General features: G+C 49.2%; 1 protein-coding gene across 3 annotated transcripts; it reads left to right on the top strand.

The window, feature by feature from the left end:
* Positions 1-7,476: 7,476 nt before the first annotated feature.
* On the top strand, positions 7,477-21,557 carry DELE1 (DAP3 binding cell death enhancer 1). 3 transcript variants are annotated; one of them, XR_014294237.1, is made up of 13 exons: positions 7,477-7,612; positions 8,319-8,433; positions 8,528-8,645; positions 10,674-10,821; positions 11,793-11,954; positions 12,197-12,285; positions 12,388-12,484; positions 15,369-15,511; positions 16,358-16,516; positions 16,610-16,702; positions 18,168-18,222; positions 18,832-18,991; positions 19,829-19,961. XR_014294237.1 is itself a non-coding variant. In XM_082623096.1 (13 exons), the coding sequence occupies exons 1-12, from the start codon at positions 7,582-7,584 to the stop codon at positions 20,065-20,067; spliced, it is 1,554 nt and encodes a 517-aa protein (XP_082479222.1). In that variant the 5' UTR covers positions 7,478-7,581; the 3' UTR covers position 20,068; positions 20,968-21,098. The 3 variants fall into 3 exon arrangements, 2 of the variants coding, with proteins under 2 accessions (XP_082479221.1, XP_082479222.1); XM_082623096.1 differs by lacking the exon at positions 18,168-18,222 and adding an exon at positions 20,968-21,098 and having other exon boundaries at positions 7,478-7,612; positions 19,829-20,068; XM_082623095.1 differs by lacking the exons at positions 18,168-18,222; positions 19,829-19,961 and adding an exon at positions 20,968-21,557.
* Positions 21,558-24,056: the final 2,499 nt, after the last annotated feature.

Genomic DNA, 24,056 nt, shown 5'->3' with positions numbered 1-24,056 from the left:
GAGACAGGCATGTAAATAGAGGACAACACAACACACAGATGGGGTGGAGACAGCAGACAGGGTGTGTGTGGGGTGGTCTAGGTGGACTAAGCTTCGTGCTTTTCCTGCATTATCTTACTAAAACTCTCAACTGTCAGATAGGCCTATTACTATCCGCATTGTATAGATGAAGCATAGAGATTAAACAACTTGCCTAAGATCACAAAGATAGCCATGGCAGAAGTGGCATTCAAAGAGGGCACATTCTGCTTCAAAGCCAGAGCTCTCAACTACTTGGCCACTCTGCCTCAGAGCAAAGGGCTCTCAGTGAGGTTACCCTCCCTGCCCACGTCCCCAGTTCTGGTTCTGCACTGAGAATGGGGCACTGCCCCTCACCACGTTCTTGCCAGTAGAAATCCCACCATCCAGCGGCAGAGAGGGAGGTGGGCGCGCAGGGCTGAGGGGCAGGTGAAAGCCCTATGCCCTGCTCCGCACAAGAGCTTAATGAGGAGTGTTCACGGGGTGGCAAAGGGGACCTGCAACAGCTTAGCTGAAAACAGGAGCACCTCTGGCTTCTGTGTTGCCAAACCCCAGCACTGGAGGGAGGCCCCAGCCTAAGCCGGCTCAGCACCCTGAGGGCGTTGCTCTCACCTTTCACACCCACCTCGAAGCTCCACTGATCCTGCTACATCTCCTTTCACCACACCCCCGGGGCTTTTTTTTTTAAAGGTTGGATTCACATCCTTCATTTGCTCTCTTAACAGCGGCCCTGCCTGCTCTCCCGGATTCCAAGAATCAGCCAGCAAAGCTTTTGAAGGCTTACAGGGGAACTGCTCTTCAGAGTCTTCTCTGCTGGGGCATGGCTGAGGTTAGGTCAGGGTTCCTTCGAGGATTTGATGAGACCACCCCTCTTTTTCAGCACCACCACCCCTCCAGTTCTCAGAAAGCTGCATCTTCCAGCAGTGGCTGGAGTATTCCGACAGGTGGATCTGAGGTCACAGCAGGACATCTAATGGAAGAGACTAGCAGTTGATGTTAGAACTCAGGAAAGAGAACAAGGGTAAGGCTGTTAAGTGCTGCCATTTATCGAGTCCTTTCTGTGTGCAGAAAGCTGTGCTAAGCACCTCATGTGTGGTTGCCCAGTGAATGCTCACGTCAACCCTGTCAGGAAGGGACCAGTATTATCCCCATTTTACAGATGAGGAATTGAGGCTCAAAAAATTCAGGTAACTTTCCTAAGTTCACTCAGCTAGAAGGTGGTGGTGGGGACTTCCCTGGCAGTCCAGTGGTTAAGACTCCGTGCTCCCACTGCAGGGGGCAAGGGTTCGATCCCTGGTCAGGGAACTAAGATCCCACATGCTGCACGGCGCGGCCAAAAACAAAAACAAAGTGGTGGGGGATTCAAACCCAGGCCATTAGGACTCCAGAATTCAAGCTCTTAGCCACTTTACTCCTGTTTAGGAGTCAGCCACCCAGAAGGAAGGTCAAGAAGAGAGTGACGGACAGAGAACTGAAATGTGGGCAATGCTGTACTCAGCGTCAGGAGGAAGAGGCAATGGCAGAAACGGTGATCAGGAGGTAAACAAACATGGGAGAGGCAGGACAAGGGAAGCTGGAGAGGAGACAGATTCAAGGGGCTGACACAAAAGATGGTGATTTTTTACAGGACCTGGTGACTAGCTGGGTGTGGGAGTGTCTGACACCTTTGGAGTGCCGATCACGAGAAATCCAGGAGGCAAGCTAGAGAGAGAGGACTCACATCATTGGCTTCGAGTCTGCAGTCCTGGGCTTTCCGGGTTCCAGATGCATTCTACCTTTGGGGTCCATTAGCTGTCCCCCACTCCTCCATATCCTGATAAAAACTTTTCTAAAAAGCTATCTTCAATGAGTTTCTCACATTTGCAGTAAGAGTCAAAAGTAATATGGGGGTGGGCAGAGAAAGGAGTTGAGCCAACCCTGAGTTTAAGGTTTATTCCTGAATGGTCTGGGGAAATGATACAATTGACGGCCGTAAGGAAGGGTTGGGTGACGAGGTGGTTTGGTATGTGAGAGTTAAGGAGTGGACGGTCAAGTGAGTCAAGGACTCTGGGTCAAGACTGATTGAGCGAAGGCCCACTGGTGGTTAATGAGGTGGTCTTTGATGACCCTGGAGACAGCTGTGTCAGAAGAGTAGCGATGGAAGCTGGGAGACGGCCGAAAAGTGAGGGAGTCGTGAAGGAATGGGAGGCAGTGTGTGTGTTACTTAATTAAGAAATCCAGCAGTAGAGAGAACGAAACAGAATGGTAGCTGTAAAGGGCAGGAGGATGAAATAAAGGATTTTCCCCCCAAGATAGGAAAGGCCTGTGTATATTTCATAGAAAGAAAAAAACTAATAGATGTATGCTTGTCTTGAGGGTCAGGATAATTATAGAGACAAGGTTCTAGAAGAGACAGGAAGGGAATGGGACAGGAGCAAATACAGAGTTTGGCCTTAGAACAAAGGAAAGAGACAGACCTCTTCTGTGTTCTTGTCATTTCCTCCAACGCACATTCATGGCTTACATTTATTTGTACAGTGTGCAGCTAAACATCCACAGCTGTGTTCACAGCTGCTTTCAAGTTAGATCCTTCTTCACATTACTGTTTGTTGACCACGTGCCAGGCAATTATGTGTTATCTCATGAGATGTGTACAATTATCATTCCCATCTTACAGATGTGGAAACCAAGGTAAAAGATATAATTCACTTGACCAAGGTCACCCAGCCGGTAAGTGGGAGAGCTGGGTTGGATGCCAGATAGTCCCATACCACTGCTCTTCTGTGCTGCTTCTAGAAATTTTAAAGAGTTGAAAATTGTTGCCTCTAGGGAGTAGGACTAGAGGGTAGAGAGCTGTGTGTGGGGTCTGCTGGGTTTTGTTATAAGCCGTTTAGTGATGTTTTTACTAGAGTAGGCTCTCCTTTAACAGACTTTTTAAATTTTTTTTTTTTTACTTATTTATTTTTGGGTGTGTTGGGTCTTCGTTGCTGTGTGTGGGCTTCTCATTGCGGTGGCTTCTCTTGTTGCGGAGCACGGGCTCTGGGCACGCGGGCTTCAGTAGTTGTGGCTTGTGGGCTCAGTAGTTGTGGCTCACGGGCTTAGTTGCTCCGCGGCATGTGGGATCTTCCTGGACCAGGGCTCGAACCCGTGTCCCCTGCATTGGCAGGCGGATTCTTAACCACTGAGCCACCAGGGAAGTCCCGGCAGGCAGACCATTTTTTAAGTGAGGGGTAGAATCCACTGAGCCTGGCACGATCCCTGCTTTTTGCAGGCAGGCTCTTCCTTAACACAGTTCACACTTAAGTATAAACTGTTTGACCACCTGGCCAGCCTCATGTCCAGATGCTACCAGAAGTAGCAGGCTTTCTATGACATGTTTTTGGGTTTTTTCCCTAATACAAAACAAACAAAAAAAATCAAAAACTTCCACAAAGGAGTCTGCATTTTTTAATGATACAAATTCCCACTAACAAAAAGCAAAAGGAACTGGTGTCAGTGCTGCGATGACTCAGCCTTCTCAGCGATGAAGGTGAGGTCACTGGCTAGAAGGGACAGGGTGAAAATGAGGGCTTGACCCTCTCCAAACCATCCCTCACACAGCAGCCAAGAGCCTTTTAGCATCCCTTGGGCCTGATCATGCCCCTCCTTCCTTCTTTGATGTTTCATGCCCTTAGGGCAGAGTCCAGACATGGTGTGTGGGTGGGCACTATATAAGACTATAAACCAACAAGGACCTACTGTAGAGCACAGGGAACTCTACTCAATAATACGTAACCTAAATGGGAAAAGAGTTGGAAAAAGAATAGATATATATATATAGATATATATATAACTGAATCACTTTGCTGCACACCTGAAACTATCACAACATTATTAATCAACTATACTCCAATATAAAATAAAGTTAAAAAAAAAGACTTTATGATCTGGCCCCATTTACCTCTCCAGACTAAAGGGCTATTGCTATCTTATACCACCCCCTCCACCATCCCCTACCCTAGCTACAGTTGCACTGATCTTAAGTTGTGCTCTCTTTGCCTCCCTGGGACTTTGTACCAGCTGTTTCCCCTGCCTGAATTGTTTTTCCCTTCCCTCCTTCATCTGGCTAGTTCCCAGGCCTCCTCATTCAGGTTCATTGGTTTAGAAGTCACTGCCTCCAGGAAGTCTTCCTGACTTCCATACCTAGGTTATAAGCTTCCCCTGGGTGTTCCAATAGCACCCTGTTCTTTCCCCACAAAAAAACCACATTCCCCTGTATTCGTGCCTGTGTGTCTTCCCCTCCCACACTGATGCTGGGATGACTCTGTGAAGTGCTTTAACCAACAGAGTGTGGGAGAAGTGACCCTGTGCAGGTTCCAAGCCTAAGGCTGAAGAAGCCTGGCAGTTTCCGCTTTTGTACTTTTAGAAGCTCTGAGCCACTATTTAAGAAGTTCAGGGCTTCCCTGGTGGCGCAGTGGTTGAGAGTCCGCCTGCCGATGCAGGGGACACGGGTTCGTGCTCCGGTCCGGGAAGATCCCACATGCCGCGGAGCGGCTGGGCCCGTGAGCCATGGCCACTGAGCCTGCGCGTCCGGAGCCTGTGCTCCGCTACGGGAGAGGCCACAACAGTGAGAGGCCCGCGTACCGCAAAAAAAAAAATAAAAAAAAGAAGTTCAGCTACCCAGATGGAGAGGCCCTGGGACTACACGGAGAAAGAAAGAGGCCTGGTTGAGCCTTCATATGACTCCGGCCTCAGCTGCCATCTGACTGCCACCTCACGACAGACCCCAAGTGAGAGCAGCAGAATTGCCCAGCTGAGCCCAGTCAGTTCACAGAACTGCAAGAGATAATAAAATGATTGTTTTAAGCCACTAAATTTTGGAGAGTTTGCTATGCTGCAATACATAACTAAAGGACCATTCTGGATTTCAATCATCTACTGAATTTGTTTGTCCTTCTAGACTATTTTCTCCATGAAGGCAGGGACCATTCCATTCTTAAAAATTGTTATATACTCAGGACATTCTCCAGCACAGAATAAGCTCTCATATATTTGATGAATGCAAATTAACAATGTCTACAAGGCGAAGCCAACAACAAATGTCTAGACCACTCACTGTGTTGAGTATACAATGGCATCAACAAAAGGTGATTAACTGGACATCTGGGCAGTAAGTTCCCAATGTAAGACAGCTTACCTTTGTAGAGGGACTGAGTCAGATTGACTTTGGGCTGCAAGCCAACAACACAGAGCAACGTCAGGAGCAGAAGAGAATAGCTAATGGTTCGGGCCTGCAAGTTCAGAAGCTAAAGGCAAGGAACAAAGTTGTTATCCCCGATGGTGCTCCTCTGGGCAGCACTGAACAGGTGATCTGGTGTGTCAGTCAGTGAGGACTCCAGCTGCCCTAGCCAAGTACCCCTCACTCAAATGGTCTGTTAGCATTCACAGGCTTCTAGGGACAAGAGACATCAGAATGCCACTTTACACATAGGAACAGACATCATCGTCAAAAATTTTTAACTCGCTTTAAACACGGAGGGCCTTCAATGTACGTGGAATGAATACATTTCTGCTCAAATCGGTAAATCCCAGGATTGAGGTCTGGTGGCCTTGTCTGTAATAATCATCAGCACAAAGTGTCCAGTCAAGTCAACGTGTATTGTTTGAATATCTTCTGTGTCAAGCCTTACCTGGGATGCAAAATGGGAAAATGCCATCCCTGCCCTGAGGGAGAGAACTGGGGAGACTAGACTTACACAAATGAGATAATTAAATAACAGGACAACATATAATTACTGCTAAATTGTGTGGTAAGAAATTAAGTGCTACAGGAATTGGGAAACGTGGAGAGCAGTGAGGGCTCAAACAGTTGGGAAGTGCTGGGAGGAGGAAGAGAGCTGAACCAGCATGCTTGTTATTTTATTTTGACACAATAACACAAGGAATGTGAAAGGTGGCTGCCCCAAATCCCAAAGCCAAGGGTATTTCTGAAGTTTCCCAATATTCACATTTCTGGGCCTTTGTTTATTGCTTCTTCTGCTTGCAATACCTTTCTCCCTTCTCCACCTGGTAAATTCTTACTCAAATTTAAAGGTCCAACTCAAATGCAACTACTTTTCTGAATCCTTCCATGGTATCCCATAACCCAGTGCTCTTGCTTCTACTGGAACATATCTATGCCTTTTGCCTACTCACCTCCTCTACCACTGCCATTAATAGCAACTTACATTCATTAGGCTCTTACTATGTGCCGGGAACTATGCTAAACAGTTTAAATGTGTTGTTTAAGCCTCACAACAATTGCATGAGGTATCCATTTTCCTATTTTATAGATCAAGAACCTGAGGCTTAAAGTGGTTAAGTAAACTGACCAAGAATACATAACAGGAAGTAAGAAACCATTGAAACCATGTGTGGGACTCCAGAGGCCACTCTTAAAACACTGGACCATGTCTTCCTGGAGACTACAAATGCTCTTTACTCCTCGGTCTTCTCCGATTCTAGGATGCTGGCTGACATATGGCTCAAAAATTGCTGAACAAATTAATACCACTGTCATACACATGCCTGGGTCTAAAAGTAGGTACCTCCAGTACTCTTTTACCCCAGATAGAGACTTCCATCAAGCCAGAAGTCACTACCTGGGAGAAAGGAGGAGGGAGAAAGTGTAAGCAACTTACATTTGATTTTGAGCTCCTTTATTTCACGGATTCAGGTGTGGGGAGAGGACCGAGTCTTTGCCCAACAAAAGAATACACAGATAACTCTGGCTGGGTCTGAAGATGAGAGCTCTGATTAACAGGCGTGGGGGCGGGGAAAGGGCCAGTCTCCTCTTTGGTATTTTGAAAGCAGCAATTCAAGTTGTTCTTGTCAAATCAGGAAGGACCAGTCGAGCTCATTCTATCTGACCCTATCACTGGGCAGACGGAGGCCCAGACAAGGGAAGGGCTCAGCCCGAGGCTACACGGTGAGACAAAGCTGGAGCCAGAGCTGGATCCCCCCGAATCGGAACCCCACTCGCAGTTTCCATCGCCTACCCAGTCGGGCAACTCCAAGCAGATGGCCTTGGGCGGAAAGCTCGTACTACTGGTTTCCTCCGTCGGACCCTAAGGTTCCTCTCCCCCACCCACTGGACCTGGTGTCTCCCACCTCCTCTAGCATCGGGGCCTGGGGAAGATTGTTCCCCCTCGAGTCTCCACGGTGTCTGCAAGGTCGTCTGGCACCACCGAGGCCGCTCTCGCCCCGCTTCTCAATGGTCCTTCTTCTGAGGCGGTTCAGCTTCGCCCCCTGCGACCCCACTCCTCTGCGCGACGCCCCCCCCCCCATTCTTATGCGGGCAGCAAATGACACCTCTTCCACCGGAGGCCGAGCCCACATCCCCGTGCCCTTGTCTCAGTTCACCTCCCCGCTAGCCCCAATACGCCTACACCTCCCACTTCCTTTCGCTGAGCGCCGTCCTTCCGGCTGGGCCCCCTTCTAATTGGCTGGCGGTGAGCTTCCTTGGGGACTCGGCCACTCCGAGGGCGCCACACAGGCCACTCTAGCCGCCGTCCCGGGGTTTAGCCGCGCTCTTTCGGTTGCGAGCTCTATGGTGTTGGCGACGACATGTGGCGGCTCCCGGGACTCCTGGGCCGAGGTAAGGGCCTTCGGCCGCGGGTCTTGCGGCAGCTGAGACTTGGAACTGAGGAGGGGGCGGGCCGGAGGACTGAGCCAAAGCAATAGTGGGCGGTGTTAGAGCGGAAGAGAGGCGGGGTCGTTAGGGGCCCCGCTGCACTCAGTCAAGGGGCTGTTCGATTTTGAGGTGTGGGCGTGGCTAGTAGGAAGAGGGTGGAACTTAGAGCCAAGGAGATGGGTGGAGCTATTGGAAGGGGAGGAGCCAAGTAGCCGGAGATGGTGGGCGGAGTTCATGAAAGATGAGTAGAGGCCAGTGCGGTAGGCGTGGCCAATGGGGTAGGCGGAGCCAATGAAAAGAGGCGCGATTTAGAGACAAAGAGCTACAAACATTGAGCGAGAGTTTGTGTATGAATGTCTGGTCATTTTAGAACAGTGGTTGTCAGCCCTAGGAGGGCGTCAGAATCACCCGGGGAGCTTTTTCAAAATATTGATGCTCAACCCTGAATGATCCTAGTTTATTTGGTTCTGGGGTGGCACGCTGGAATCTGTACTTAGCAAAAGATCCCCACGTGTATGTATCCTTGTTTAAGAACTTCTGCAGAAGCAGGTGCCAGTGTTTCCTGGGTTCCTGGGGTGGGGGCTCTGTCAAGGGTCAGAGGGAAGATTGGTGGGGCTACTGTTGCCTCAATCCCGCTCATATCAAAGTGACTGATCCTTGCTCTGCACAGCTCTTCCCCGTCTGCTGGGACCTGACCTCCGTGGGGTGACCTCCAAGTCCACCAGCCCAGATGGGCCTCAGGCTACCTCCTCCAACCTGCTGGTCCCTGTGCCCAGTTTCGACAGGTGAAATACTACCATTCCGTCACCCATGTGCTCCCCTAGCCTCCCTCTACTCCCACTTAGGACAGAACTTGATAGCCTCTGTTATATCTTCTAGGTCTGGCCACCATGGCCCAGGCACAAGCAAGGGCCCAAGGTCCCATGGATGGAAGGCTGCCTTCCAGTGGATGTCTGCCCATGACTCCCGGAACACATTGTGGGATGCCATATCATGGGTAAGGTTTCCCCAGTCCTGTCCTTGTCCTTCAGTGTGGATGAGAATGATCCTGTATGGAAGTATAGCCTAGAAACAAGAGCTAGGGCATCATTGTGGCCACACTCAAAATTTGAGTAACTCATGGCATTGGAGCATATTTGGGGAGATATTGCTGCTCCCTTTCCCCCTACTCCCCATGTATATATTCCTCCTTTCATTCAGTAAACATTTATTTAACACTTTCTTTGAGCCGGGCATTTTTTGCTAAGTACTAGAGACATAGCAGAGAACAAGGTAGATATGATTCTTGCCTTCCTGAATCTTACAATTAAATAATACTAAATAGCTAACTTTTAATTTATTAATGTATCTATATATATCATCTTATTTAATCCTTACAAAATCTTGCAGGGGAAATATAATCTCTATTTTATAGATGAGAAAACTCAGGCTCTGAAACTTTAGGTAACACTCTTAAGGTCACACAGCTATTCAGTAGAGGAACCAGATTTTACTCTGGAGCTCGTGCTCTTAGCTACTGTGCTCTACGGCTTGGTTGCTATACCTAGTATGGCCTGTAAAAGCACATAGTACATATCCTGACCCATGATCGTCGCTCAGTAAATATTTGTTAAATCTGATCTATAAAGGCAGAGGCTCGGTAATACGAGCTAACACGAGGTCTAACAAGGCAGAATCTTTGCCTCTTAGGTTCTGCTTATAAGATATTCTAAATGAAGTTGGCACTCACGTCACACTTGTCTCCATCGCTTCTCATCCCTCTCACTTTCATGCTGCGTACTTTGGTCAAGTGGCTTGACCTCTCTGAGCCTCAGTTGTCTCATCTGTAACTTGGTGTCATCAGCAGAGCTGAGACTGGAATGTCTCCATGCCAGGGACACTTCTCTCTGGGGAGCTATGGCCTAGGGAGAGGGATGTGTTTTCCCATTTTGTCAAAGATATGAACCCTAGGGCAATCCTATAGTGAGTCCTTCTAGAAACTGGGTCTGCATCTCAGGGGTCCTGATGCCATCCCTCAGCTCTGTCACTACTACCTATGTGAAAGGGCCTGAGCACAAGCTTATCTCCAGTGATACGGATACGTGTCCCTGTTATTGACATTGCTGGGACCTTCTCTTCCTTCTGGTCTCAGCACACACATCACTTATACAGAGAGGCTTTCCTCTACTCCCTGTCTTGTCAGGGGTCCCTCTTATGCCCTGTGTAAACTCTTGATTTGTTTCCTTAGCGGCATTTAGCATAATTTGTAGTTATTATATTATTTCTCTGTGTACTTGGATTTTGTCTTTCTCCCTCAATGAAGATATGAACTCCATGAGGGCAGAGACTGGGTCTGTCTTGTTTGCCATTGTATACAGTGCCTGTTGCAACAAATACGTATTTGGGTGTCCTTTCTCGTGCATAACACAGGAAGGGACAGGGAAAACCAATCACTGGGCTAGGAGCTAGCTTAGGTCTTCTGCAGACCTGTTGGAGAAGAGACACCCACAACAAGCCTGTAGCTGTGAATGTGTGTGGTGGGGTGGCTTGAGGGTGGGGGGAGGAGTTGTGCCAGGCTAGAGAAAGAGGGAGCCTGATGGGGAGCTCTGACCTGTCTGCATTTGGCTGCATGTGTGCCCAAGCCCAAATTTGCCACGTTATCTTTTTGCCTGCTTAGACTTTGTTTATTCAGTCACTCGCTCAGGCGTTTATTCAGCATGTATTTATTAGTGCTGTATCTTAGTGCTCTGCTAGGCGCCGGGGATACATAGGTGAGCAAAACAGACATGGTTCCTCCCTCGTGGTGCTTAGAGACTAACAGGAGAGACAGACCTTGATGAATAATTGTAGAGATGGCTGTTTAAGTACCAGTGTGATCAGGGCTCCATGGGGTAAGTTCGGGTGCTTATGAGAGTGTGCAGTGGGGGAGCGGCTACAACCAGGAGTCAGGAAGGACTTCTCGAGGAAGTGATGTTGGAGATGTAGGCGAAGACTGAAGGAGTTGACTGGTGGAGAGCTGTGTCTCTTGAAGTGCTGTCTTCCTCAGGGCACCCTGGCCGTGCTGGCCCTGCAGCTGGCAAGGCAGATCCACTTCGAGGCGTCCCTGCCAGCAGGACCTCGGCGAGCGGAGCGCTGCTTTTGGCACAGTCCTCTGGACCGTTTCCTCTCATCTCCCTTGAGGCACCCGTGCTCCTGTGAGTTCTCAGTCCAGGGGCAGAAGAGCTGGGCTGGGAGTTTCTCTGGGCCAGGAAGCATCTCTGGACACACCTCAGGAAAAGAGCCGTCAGCAGCTCCTTGCCTCTCCTATCTGCAGTCAGAGGAAGAGGAATGGGAGGAAGGTCTGTCCACCCAGCGTGTGGGCCACGCCTGCCCTCCAGGCTCCTCCCATGTCCTCCCCTCCCCTTCCATTGACAGAGCCCCGCAGGGGTCCAGGTTATTTTAGATCCTAGGAGTGGCTTCCTGCCCACTCCTCAGCCAGTTAGGTCATTCTCTGGTCAGTCATTCATCAATAAGTGAATCTTTATTGAATGGCTATCATGTGCCATGGTACAGAGGCAATGCAGCATAGTGATTAAGGCTCTGGAGTCACATTGTCAGGGTTCAAGCCCAGAACTGCTGATACTAGTTTGGTGTCCCTGGATGAGTCACTTTTAACTTCCCTGTGCCTCAGTTTCTTCACCTATAGAATGGGGAAATAATAAAACCCACCCCCACAGGTTTCTTGGAAGGACTAAATGAGTTAATACATGTTGAGGACTTAGAACAGTGCCTGGCATGTAGTATGTGCTCAGTAAGTAGCGGTTTAAGTTCTTGCCCTTAGTATTATGATTATGATTATAATCATAATCAGTATTAACCACCAAACAAAGTGCTAAGTGCTGGGGCTAGAACAGTGAATAAAGTAGATCCCTCCCTGCGACTGGAAGAATTCAAGCCAAGGAGCAATTTATGCTTGGGGTGTGGGGATCAGCATAAATGTGGGCCCCTCTCCACCCCTGCGGAGGGAAGCCAGCCAAGGAAATGGAGGAGGAGGCGTGTGAAGGACATGTCTCAGGAGTTTCCAGATTCTTCCTTTGGTCCACGAAGCCTCAGGGAGGGCTCAGTCAGCCCCAGCAGGCTGAACCTATCCCATTCTGATGTGACCGCTCTCACTGGCTCTTTCCAGCACTGCGGAGACACATTCTGCCCAGCCCTGATAGCCCGGCTCCCAGGCACACTGGCCTCAGGGAACTCGGGCTGGGCCAGGAAGAACCCTCCACTCGGCCCGAGAGCCTCTCTTCACCCAGCTCCTTGAGAGCAACTGGTCTTCAGGGTGCCTCTGAGGAAGGTATGGTCCCACCTCCTAAAATCAGCAGAAGGCGGTGGCGGGCTGGGGAGTTGGGCAGATGGACATTTGTTGCTGCATATGCCACATTGGGGAATTGTCATTCCGGTGAGCCCCCATGCTTTCTGGGGCAATTTGGAATGATTTTGGTTCCTGGCAGTGGTGCCGGATGGAGGGCTCTGTGGACTGGGCGAGTGAGAGAAAAGGAGAACTAACACCTTCCTCCTTTGCCTTTTCCCTTGCAGATCCCAGTGACGCCGGCTTCCTGCATGCCAGCAGTAGCTTCAAGTCCAAGGCAAAGCCAGCCCAGCCTCAGCCCACTGGCGAAAAGCAGGTATTGTCCAGATTTGGCCACCTGGATCCCCGTAACATTCCCCTAGACAGGTGGCAATCTCAGTGAACTGTCCCATGATGAGTCTTTATATTTCTTCCCCAGGAACAAGATAAATCAAGAAGTCTTTCCCTCGAGGAGGCCATGACTTCCATTCAGCAGCTCTTCCAGCTCAGTGTTTCCATTGCTTTCAACTTCCTGGGTAACTGGGTGGACCCTGTCTCAAGGAGGGCGGATGGGAAAATGGAAAGGGTATGCGGTAGGTCAAGTAGAGTCAGGACAGGGAGTGGTTTACATAAGAGAGAGTTTATTTTCTCCCAGGTAGGTCGACCAAATCTGGCATGGTGGCACAGTGGTGTCAGGGACCTATTCTCAGTCAAATGGTTCTGCCCTTCTTAAAATGGGCTCCCATCTCAAGGTTCAGTTTGCCTCATATCCAAATTCTCGCTAGCTAGAAGGGAAAGGTGGGAAAACTAAAGGACCTCTCCTCCCCAACCTAGAAGTTGCACAAATCATTGTCTAGAATGAAGGCTCGCGGCCTTACCTAGTCACAGAGGAGCCTGGAAAATAGAGTCCTTAGCTGAATGACCATGTGCTTACCTGAAAATTCGGTTACTGTGTAAGAAGGAGAAAATAAATCTTGAATGACACCTTGAATTTTCTGCCGCACTTAGGCAAGAACAGGCTCCTGAGGTTTGGAGCAGGCCCTCAAGTGCCCTTCCTTACCCACATCTGGAGACTCCAGATTCCTCTCCACCATTTGTCCTGTTCTCCGCAGTGACTTGGCTTCTTTCAGGCCTTCTCATGTGGAGACCCAGACTGCCAGCAGCATTTCCTGGACTCTAGTGGGCAAGTGAGTGAGAGGCTAGGATTCATTCAGTACAAATGTATTAAGCATTCACCTTTGGTTAGGCCTTAGTTTAGGTGTTGGGGGTACAGTGATTCACAAGACAAAGTCCTTACTCTCATGGAGCTTCCATGTAGGTTGAGGGAGAGAAAAACAACAAACTGGTAAACAAATAAAAAAGAGAATTTCAGATAGTGATAAATGTTATGGAGAAAATCAAACAGGGGGGTGCATTAGTGACTTGGGCAAGGAGCAGCTTTGATTTGGAAGGCCTCGCGGATGGAAAGATCTTTGACCTGACTGACAAAAACAAGCCGTTTCCATCTGGAGAAAGCTTTCCAAGTAAAGGGAACAGCAAGTGCAAAGGTCCTGAGGCAGGATTGAGTTTTCGTATTAATTTCTTTTTTTTTTTTTTTTTTTTTTTTTTCTTTTTGCGGTATGCGGGCCTCTCACTGTTGTGGCCTCTCCCGTTGCGGAGCACAGGCTCCGGATGCGCAGGCCCAGCGGCCATGGCTCACGGGCCCAGCCGCTCCGCGGCATATGGGATCCTCCCAGACCGGGGCACGAACCCGTATCCCCTGCATCGGCAGGCGGACTCTCAACCACTGCGCCACCAGGGAGGCCCCAGGATTGAGTTTTGTTTGTTAAAGTAACAAAGAAAAGGGTGAGCGTTGTTGTAGTTTAGCGATCACCAGGAGAGTAGAAAGAGATGAAGTCAGAGAAGCAGGCAGGGGCCAGATCAGATCAGGCCTTCTGAGCCATGGTGGCGTATGGTGCTTCTAAGTGAGACAGGAAGCCATTGGAGTGTTTTACGCTGGAGCAGGAAGTGGGGGTAGTCATGTGATCTGATTTACTTTTCCACAGATCTCTCTGCCTGCTGTGTAGACAGACGCGGGTCATAGCAATGCCAGAGGGGAAACAGGAGACTAGATTGGAGCTGTTACTGATGGCTAAGCAAAACATGATGGTGACTTGGTTTAGGTTAGAGGCAGAGGATCTGGTGTGGGGGATGGGGACAGGATGGGATCCTGTGCCCTCTCGAGTCTTCTCCTCAAGGACAGAGGGCTCTGTGAACCCTTGACAGTGAGTTTTCAGGCAGCCAGGAGGTGACTCATTCACTGCTGGCCGAATGGAACCCGGCTTCTGCCTCATTAGCTTTTTGTGATTTTTCATGGGCAGACAGTCTTCTGAGAATTTTCTTGCCCATTCCTTCCTTCATATGCATATTCGTTTATTCAGCAAGTGCTAAGCACTGTGGCAGAACACAAAGGGAGCATAAGCCATAATCATATTTTGCATTTGTATAGAGCTTTCACCCTATGCAAAGTTATTTCTTCTACATTCTTTTTCTGCTTCTGCCTCCAGGATTTTACAGTCTAATTGAGGAGACAGGGCTTGTACTCTTGAAACAGTTTAGTTCCTAGAAAAAGGCTTGTGTATGAAGTAAGTGCCGAAAGAGTGTTTAAAGCCTGAGTGTGGTCTGAAGATTCCAGAGCAGAAACAGGTTGGGAAGGCCTGATGATAGAGGCAGAAAAAGATATCCCAGGCAGGAGAAACAGCTTGAGCAAAGGCTTAGAGTTGAGAGTAGGCTGTGCTCAGCCCCTTCCCTGTTTTCCTTTTCGTTTGGATGATAAAGAGAACATGGGCTTTGGAGCTGGGCTCTCTTTCTTATATTCTCTCACAGTTTCCTCATAAAGCAAGATTGACAGTGTCAGCTGAATCAGTTACATTATGTTGGTTACAAGCAGCCTAAAACCACTTTGGCTAACCTAAGCACAAAAGGAATCTATTGGGATCTATTGACTTGCCAAGCCTCAGAAAGGAAAGGATCAGAGGCTCCAGGGATGCATGCGGCAGTAACTGAGAAACAGCGTCTTCAGAGTGCTGCCATCAGAATAAACCTGCAGAAGCTGTTTTCTTTCCTGTTGCAGCCAGATCAAGATTCAGATTCCTGAGAGAGGGTCTCATTGGTTGGGAAGAGGGCAGGCACATTGATTGACAGCACTGGGGGGAGGGCTGTTCCCAAAGGGAAATGAGGATGTTGTTACCAAGAGGAGGATGGTGTACAGGAGGGCAGAACCCACTGATGCCTATGGCAAACCAGTGAAATATTCAGAGGATGGAAGTGCATGCAAAGTGTCTAGCACAAAAAAGAAAGAAAGGAGCATGTGGGTATCTGACTAAGAATGTGGAGAAGTTCACAGAGGAAGCTATGTTTACACCTAGTGCTTTCTTACAGGGACAGAGAACATGAGGGATGGAGACTACATGGCAGGCTTTTCTTACTTCCAGAAAGCAGCAGACCGTGGCTACAGCAAAGCGCAGTACAATGTGGGCTTGTGTCACGAGCACGGCAGAGGTACCCCCAGGGACCTAGGCAAGGTACTACACTTCCTCCCTGCCCCCAGGCCCGTGGCCTATGCTGCACTGCCCAGAGTGACCTCCAGGAATGAGCAGTGGGCAGGGCTTGGGAAAGTCCAGCTTCTGTCTTCCAGCCCAGAGGGAAAACTAAGAAAGAAGTCCCCAGCTTCTAGGAATTTAGACTCAAAACACAGGAAGGCCGGGGACCTTGTCTATCTTCTTTGCAGCTGTATCCTCACGACATAGAACGTTACCTTGGTGAATGGATCAATTAATTCTAAAAAGTAGGATAAGTATGCATAGATGTTATATATAAGAATTTATATATAACAGTTTCTTAGAATTGTATACGATGGCCAAAAAAAGGGAAGAAACTTGAAGTTCCTTCAACAGAGAATTGGTTAATAACATCTTTGTGGGCCTTAAAAATGATATGCTAGATCTATATTTATTTGCAGGGCAAGATATTCATGGTGTATTGTTAAATGAAAGAAAATAGGTTACAAAATAGGTTACAAAAATAGTGTAGTTTTCTCTCCCTTTCTTCCTACACACACACATACACACACACACACACATTTATATATGTGTGTGAGTGTATATTAACATATTTGTGTATATATGTTAATACATACAGTACAGGGGGGAAGAAATTTACAAGATTGTACACTAAAATGTTAACAGAGAATGATCTTTAGGAGGCAGGATTTCTTGGGATTTTGTTTCTATTTTTGGCTTATCTGTATTTTCTGACTAATCTATAATGATTATGTGTTATTTAATTAAAATAATTTTTTAAAACTTCACTCCAAAAAAAGGCAGCTTACGGAGTTATCAGTTGACTGGATATTTTTCCCTTTGCCCCAGGCAGCCTTTTATTACCAGCTGGCTGCCAGCCAGGGCCACAACCTGGCTCAGTACCGCTATGCCAGGTGTCTGCTGCAAGATCCAGCCTCCTCATGGGACCCTGAGCAGCAGAGGGCAGTGTCCATGCTGAAGCATGCTGCAGACTCAGGCTTGAGAGAGGTGAGTGCTATTGGTGGGGTCACTCCTGGGCACTTGGGGCAGGTGGGGCCTGGCAGTGACCAAGATACCTTTTTCCTTCCTCCTTGACCACAGGCCCAAGCTTTCCTCGGGGTGCTCTTCACCAAGGAGGCGTACCTGGATGAGCAGAAAGCCGTGAAATATCTTTGGCTTGCAGCCAACAATGGGGTATGAGGTGTCCATATCCAGGCATGATGGGGATCAAGTCTGATAAAGGAAGGGATTTTGGAACTGGTACCGTGCCTAGGAGACGGTTGATAAGAGCATTGGGCTGGCTTCAAGCCTTAACTCTTGCTGACTTACTGTGTGTCCCTTGGACAGGTCCAGTGGTGTGCTGGCACTAGCTTGTACCAGCCTGCAAGAATTGTTGTTAGCTTGAAATCAGCTATGGGGAGAGCATTAGCACCACAGAATTGCCAAATGCTACAAAACAGGGCTTTTTCCCCTGGAGAGCTGGTTGTTAAACATTTACCAGCACACTACTGGGCTGGTCACTTCTTGTTTTCCTCATCTCTAAGATTGGGATAATAATGCCTGCCTGACCTGTCTACCACTTCACAGGGTTGTTGTGAGGATCAAAATCTGAGATAATAAGTGTGAAAGTGCTTTGTAAAGTGTACACGTGGAAGGTGCATAGTCCAGGGAAGTCAGGAGACACGTGATGTGAAGACATTGAGCAGTTTGGGGGTGTAGAGGGTGTCTGGTTGTCTATCACCTAGGGGTTGGCATCCAGGCAGCATGGAGTTTGTTCCACAGAGCATTAGTTCCATGGAACGTTTATAAATAATACGAGGGAAAAATGGTCAGATGGGTTTGGGAAATACTTTGTTAAACAGGTCTCTTTAATGCAGGAAATCTCAGAGCTTTATGTCACTGTGAATTACTGAAAAGGCATCTGTGGGTTTGCTGTATCCTCAAGTGTCTTTGACCAGTATATTTTTTGAGTTGTATCTTAAAGGACCAGGAGCCCTGGGTTAAAGCCAGCAGTGGCCATGTACTAGAATTTCCCTGCATAGGGGCTGCTGCTTCTCTTTACTTCCTGGCAACACAGTGATAGCGTTATTGAACTCTTGGGCATCAGAATACTTCTCGTTTTTCACTCTGTGTTGTCCAAAGTATCTGCAGTAGCCGTCAAAAGGGGACCAATGTCATCAAACAGTACCTGCCTCTGTGCCTGTCTTTCTATGAAAGAGCCCCAGAGTCTTCCTTGGGCTCAGTGGGTTGTGTGACCATGTGTGGGACAAGCCTGGGGGCACCCTGGCTGGCATTAGTCACCCAGTGCGCCAGGAGAAGTGCACAAAGGGATGTTGTGTAACACATACATAACAGCATGGGTGTTTTGGCCTAACTGTGTCCTAAGTTGGCCTGTAGCCATGAGTCCACCATATTTATTACATAGACTTTGACCTACATGTTACAGAAACTCTTTAGAAGGTAGAAGAGAAATAGAACCATGGTTGGGAGATTGAATATAATGAAAATAATATTCATTACAGAGAAGGAGAGATGAATGATGTGGGCAACTAAAGGCGTGAAAATAATAACACTAATCTAAGCACTTTCCACATATTGACACATTTAATCCTCATGACAGGGTAATAAGATAGGTGCTATTATTATGCCTACTTTACAGATGAGGAAACTGAGGCACAGAGACACAGAATATGATGCCCGAGGTTACACAGCTGGTAAGTGGTGGAGCCAAGATTGGAACCCAGGCGTCTGGCTGTAAAGATTGGGCTCCTACTCCCTACCTGATACTGCCTCTCCCAGGAGCCTCATTCTCAGTGAGAGGGGAGAGAGGATCCAGAGCCAGGGACAAAGGGATTAGCCTTTTAACGTTTCAAAGGAGGAGAAACATGTTCTCTGTAATGTATGCTTTGTAGCTCTCTGGGTAGAAATCAGGAAGGCATTCAGGGCCTTCAGAAGCTCAGCCTCCACCCTTGCTCCTGGCTCTTTCAGGATAACGTAGGAGCCCGACTCCCTGGGCTCCCAGAGCAGGGCCAAGTGCTTCCCACAGCCTTCACTTCTGCATACTTTCAGCACCATCCTCAGCACGAGAAGCCTCCACGCTGCTCTGGCCGGAAGCTCCCTGGGTGGAGGGATCCCTGTCCTCTGTTCTGGGCCTCTGGCTCTTCACGGTTGAGATCCCTTGGTCCAGGGAGGGTTGTGGCTGGGCCTGACCCTGCAGGGGTGAAGCAGCAGCCTGCTGACTGCTGTACCTTCCTCCTGCCCCAGCGTTTCAGTTCTTCAGTCCTGCATACGTGGGCATCTGTGTGTCTGTCCGTCTTCTTTAGGATTCACAGAGCAGGTACCACTTGGGAATTTGCTATGAGAAGGGCCTTGGTGTGCAGAGGAATCTGGGAGAGGCTGTGAGATGCTACCAGCAGTCAGCAGCTCTGGGGAATGCGCCCGCCCAGGAGAGGCTGCGGACCCTCTTTTCCGTGGAGGCAGCAGGTACAGATGAGAGTCAAAGCCAGCAGGTGCCTCCCCGAGCTCAGTGCCCTGTGACAGAGAAGGGGTGGCAGTAGCCTTTGGCCTCTTTGTTACTTCTGCTCCATTGGTGGGAACGAGCAAAGCTTTTTGAGTCAGACCTGAGTTTTAACCCCTGCTCTATTCCTGAACTTGGCCTGTATGTCTTTGCACCTCTGTTTCTTCACCTCTGAAAACTCATTAGATTGCAAAGATTAAATGAGATGGGACTTCCGTGGTGGCGCAGTGGTTAAGAATCTGCCTGCCAATGCAGGGGACACGGGTTTGAGCCCTGGTCCGGGAAGATCCCACATGCCACGGAGCAACTAAGCCCGTGCGCCACAACTACTGAGCCTGAGCTCTAGAGCCCACGAGCCTAGAGCCCGTGCTCCACAACAAGAGAAGCCACCGCACTGAGAAGCCTACGCACCACAACGAAGGGTAGCCCCCGCTCACCACAACTAGAGAAAGCCTGCGTGCAGCAACGAAGACCCAGTGCAGCCAAAAATAAATAAGTAAACAAATTTTTTTAAAAAAGATTAAATGAGATGACAGCAAAGGGCTTAGCACAGCCTGGCGCACGGTAGGTGTTGAATAAGTGGTAGTCACTCCAATGACTTGTCAGGAGAGACGCTATCCCAAGGCTGCCTCCGTGCCCTGACTTACCATCTAGGGCTCTGGGAGCCCTGCTCACTCCTGACTCACTCGGGCTGACCTGGGTTAGTAGTGCCAGGGGAACCAAGTCCTTTAAGAAGCCCCTGCTCCAAAGTAGGAGTCTAAGAACACAGCCTGAGTAAGAGTTGCTCTCGCCTCTCCTCGCAGCCCCGGGGCCCAGCGAACTGGCAGTGAGAGGATTGAAGTCGTTTTCCAGCCCCTCCCTCTGCAGCCTGAACACCTTGCTGGCAGGAGCCTCGCACCTGCCGCGTGCCTTGAGCACAGGGAACCTTGGCCTCCGCTATAGAAGCGCTCGTCTCAGAGCCAGCCCCGGAGCCCCCAGCAGGGCTGTTCTCCCACACCCTTACCCCTTGGAAAGGAGTCTCGTCAGACTGGGTTTTGGCTAAGGTGAGATAAAATGCAGTCACTGGTACCTCTCACTGGAGCTGGGGGGGAGGGGCGGGCAGGGAGGAGATGGGATGGCAGCAAAAACAGGGTGTCAGTATCCCTTTACAGGGTAGAAATTCCATGGGGGCTCAGGTTCCCAAGCAATTTCAAATGCATGGCTAATAAATGACTTTGACCATTTCCCCTAGTTGGTAGCCTCACAAATGGGCAGTGGACACATTCATTTTTTGGCCACGCCACACGGCTTGTGAGGATCTTAGTTCCCCAACCAGGGATTGAACCCGCGGCCTCAGTAGTGAAAGCGCCGAGTCCTAACCACTGGACTGCCTGGGAATTCCCCATTCACAGTCATTTCTGTTCTGTGCATAAAAAAGATTCGTTCAGTGACCTGTGAAAAACTTTACTGAAGGGTCCAGAGACCCTGGTCTTCACGTTAGCCTTTGCCTTGGAGCAAATCCCTTCCCTTCCCTTCCCCCTTGCCAGTCTTCGACTTCCTCAGGCTTAGACCACATCATTTTTTGCCAGCATCTGATGTGTGTGCCTCCAGTGCTTCACCAGAGGATTTTAGGTAGTATTCAAACTAATATTTTTTAATTTTAGTGTTTGTATATTAATAGATATTATAAAAATGTGATTAGCATATCATAGAGTCACAGATACTAAAAATAATGAATCAAGTAGAGAAAAAACCTTGTGACATTGCGTAAAGGGGAGCACAGATCCAGAGAGGTGGCAAAAGTCATGGGGTGGTTTCATGAATGCCTAAAACTCAGGAAACGCTGAATGACGTCCGCTTTTGTTCATCCCCAATGGATTCCCGACTGTCTCCATTTCACCTTTGATTTGGAAGGAAGGAGTTCAGTGTCTAAATGCCTGATGTAACTGTTTGACTTTTTCAGACCTTCACACTTCACTCAGCCCTAAAGATGGAGCCTGCGAGTTCTCAGAGAGATACCACAACTTGAATCCCAGAGAAGAGGCCAGATATTCACCCGCCTTCCCAAAGAACCTTAAATACCTGCCCAGCACAGTACAGAAGAAGAAAGTGTGTAAAGATCCAGGTTCTGGCCATGTCACCTTGAAGCAGTGGCCTTACTTGCTGTGTTGTTTCCTCAATTGTAGACCAAGGGCAGCGGTGTCTGCCCTCCTACCCTCCAGGGCTCATGTAGGGCATTTCACTGCGGAAAGGACGTTGGTGCTCACTTAGGCCTGAGGAGGCAGAGTGATGCCCATGGTTACATGGCTTTATGAGTCACCAGCCCGGGACAAGGACCCCAGCCTCCTGACTCCTGGCCCAGGGCTCTTTTGCACAGTTCTCACTGTGATTTTAGGTGAAAGCGTTATTATCGTCCTGCAGATACGAGGGGGTAAATGGCAATTGGGCCCTTGGAGTCTTGAAGCAGGAGAGTAGATTTTGAGATCCTCTTTTGTGAAAGGTTTGTGCCAGAAATGGATGGGAGTTTAATAAAACAGATACTGGATTATCTCATCACTCTTGCCCTTGAGTATGTTGGGGAAAGCCAGGGAGACGGGCAGGGGAAGCAGAAAGCCGAGGCTCCATCCTCATCTCTAAACTCTCCATTAACCAATTTAAAGGGTCTTAAAAGCTTCTCCAAGAGAGAGACATAGCAAAAAATGATTTCTGAGTCAACGCTAATGACTCCAATTACTGAATTTGTATATAGCTGTTCCCCGGCTTCTGGATGTTAGCCCAAGTTCAATAGCAGAGATGTGGTTGAGGACGGGGGTGGGGGGACTGAGGCCCAAACCCCCTAGGAACTGTCCAAATGCGAAAGACCACCCAGCATGGCCAGCTCAAAGCGGGGAGGATTTGAGGAGGGGAGTTGTCCACATTTCCCTCTCTGCTGCCCGCCCCCCTCCCCAGCCTCTAGTGGTCTCATCACACTTTTCCCAGCAACTTCCTCTCACTGCTGGAGCCCTAAGCTTCCTCCAGCTCGAGCGCCTCTCCTGCCCTCTGCTCCCTTTCCAGGGCTGCCCTGCACACTGGCCTCACCCCCACTGGTCCCCTCATGTGGCTTTCTCCCACAGATGGCTCCTTGGAAGCAGGGACTTTGTCTTTGGATTCCAGTATCCTCAGCACTTAGCACAAGGCCCCGTCGTCCAGGTAAGGGCTCAATACACACATTGGTTAAAGCTCCAGTTTTTAAGCTGTGCAGTGCACTAATCTCTGCAAAAAAAAAAAAAGATTTCTGTGGTCAAATAAGTTTGGGAAACACTGCACTAGACGTCCCCTTTTTATAGATGCACGATGCACATCAGCATATTCAAGGTTCCAAGAAGTCCTGCAGTAAAGAACTTGGTTAACCCAGTGCTTCCCTCACAGAGTCGGGCGCAGAGCCCAGCTCCCTGCAGATCGCCGTTGAACCTTCCCGGGCACCCTCTGTGTAAAGTAAAGTGTCACTTCCTGCCTTCCCGTGGAGCTCCACTTGCCAGCCTCTTCCCCTCCTGTTGTCACTTGGGGTTCTCTGATTATGGGCTTCTCTGGCCATGCCTGGGGCAGAGGGGCAGTTCACACAGTCCGGGGACCCAGGGCCTTCTGTGTTGATGGCCAAATAGGCCTCTCCCTCCCTCTCCGTCGTTATAAGTCAAGTGCTGATCCAATTTAGGGTACCAAATGTGGAGGGAGGATATTTTTAAGCTCCTTGTGGAGCAGGAAGGATGGAAGAGTCGTGAGAGAAATGCTGTCAAGGGGCCAAGAATCCTCCCTGTTCAGTCCCTACGGTCTCTGTACAGCCCCAGGGGATGGGCTTCCTCACAGACCCTGGAACTGCTGTGCTTTTGCCATTAAAATTCCGTTATTAATGACTCATTGTTAGTGCCCTGAAAGGAAATGTGAGGGGAGGCTAGGGAGGTGGCCTTTGTTAGCAGGGCCAGCCTGCGTCAGGATGACCCGAGGCTCGAGCCCTGATGCCCTCAGCAATGAGCCCTTTGCACAAGGCTCTGCTGCCTCAGTTTCCTCATCCGGAGATGCTGTTTTCAGGGAGCCCTGACACCGTGGAGGGAATGAGGCTGTTTGGTTCATTGTATCTTCAGTGCTAATACAGGGCAGGGCACTTAGTAAATGTTCAGTAAATATTCATTCAGTGGATGAGGGATTCTATGCATTGTCTTTTCTCCACCGGACACCAGCACCAAGCCTACCCAGCAACATAGGAGATGCTTTAAAATATCTGTTGAATGAATGATTCTGTATACCCCTCCCCTGACTGCCATTCCTAGTGCTACTTCTGACCTGTAGTAGTTGCTCAGCAAATATAAAATGTCTGTTGAACGAGCGTTTCTGATCGTGCCCCCCACCCCAGACCCACTATATTGTGCCCAGTACTCAGTAGGGACTGGAAAACACTGACCTATTTTCTAGGTACACACTATGTGCCAGGCTGAGCCTGTGCTAAAACTCCTCCCTCCCCTCCCCTGTCCTCTCTTCTCGTGTTGGAGATTTGGTTCTCTCCAGAGTCCCAAGGGTGGTAGTTGCCATCTCACTCATTTCAGTCAGCGGAGAGGTGGGGATCAGTGAGCTGCCAAGCTGAAGTTGGGTAACAGACAAGGAGGCTTCCTGTCAATCTCAGAACGGCCCCCAGGCCCCGAGTGAGCATTGCATTGCCCTCCTGGTGCTGGAGAACGGCTGACTGTTGATAAAACATGTCCCTCTGTGCCTTCCAAATTAAGACAGCATTTAACTGAGAGCTCGCTGGCTCGCCAGCTCCTTCAGTCTCCCGGGGGACAGAGCCCATCTTGGTGGAAACAGTTTTGAGAACGTCCGAGGTCTCAAATCTGACATCTCGGCTGATGTCAAGAAGTTTCTGTAACCTTTCTGTTCAGCACACTCAGTTCTGTCAGCATACACACTGTCTCACTCTCAGTCGGTTATCGGGGATAAGGGCTGGCATCAGCCTACTTGGAGGGGTTGCAGCGTCCGGGTGAGAGCACGAACCCTCACGTACATACAACCCCGCCCTGATCAAAG

The sequence above is a fragment of the Mesoplodon mirus genome (assembly GCF_964341445.2).
Source record: "Mesoplodon mirus genome assembly, chromosome: 5".
In the NCBI taxonomy this organism is placed as follows: domain Eukaryota; kingdom Metazoa; phylum Chordata; class Mammalia; order Artiodactyla; family Ziphiidae; genus Mesoplodon; species Mesoplodon mirus.
This window is presented reverse-complemented; position numbering and strand designations above follow the sequence as displayed.

Excerpts from the sequence above, each read along its gene's own strand:
- DELE1 (XM_082623095.1), top strand. The coding sequence starts at position 7,582 with ATGTGGCGGCTCCCGGGACTCCTGGGCCGAG. Across the intron at positions 7,613-8,318 it reads CCCGGGACTCCTGGGCCGAG|CTCTTCCCCGTCTGCTGGGA; the intron begins GTAAGGGCCTTC and ends TGCTCTGCACAG. Across the intron at positions 18,992-20,967 it reads CTTTTCCGTGGAGGCAGCAG|ACCTTCACACTTCACTCAGC; the intron begins GTACAGATGAGA and ends TGACTTTTTCAG.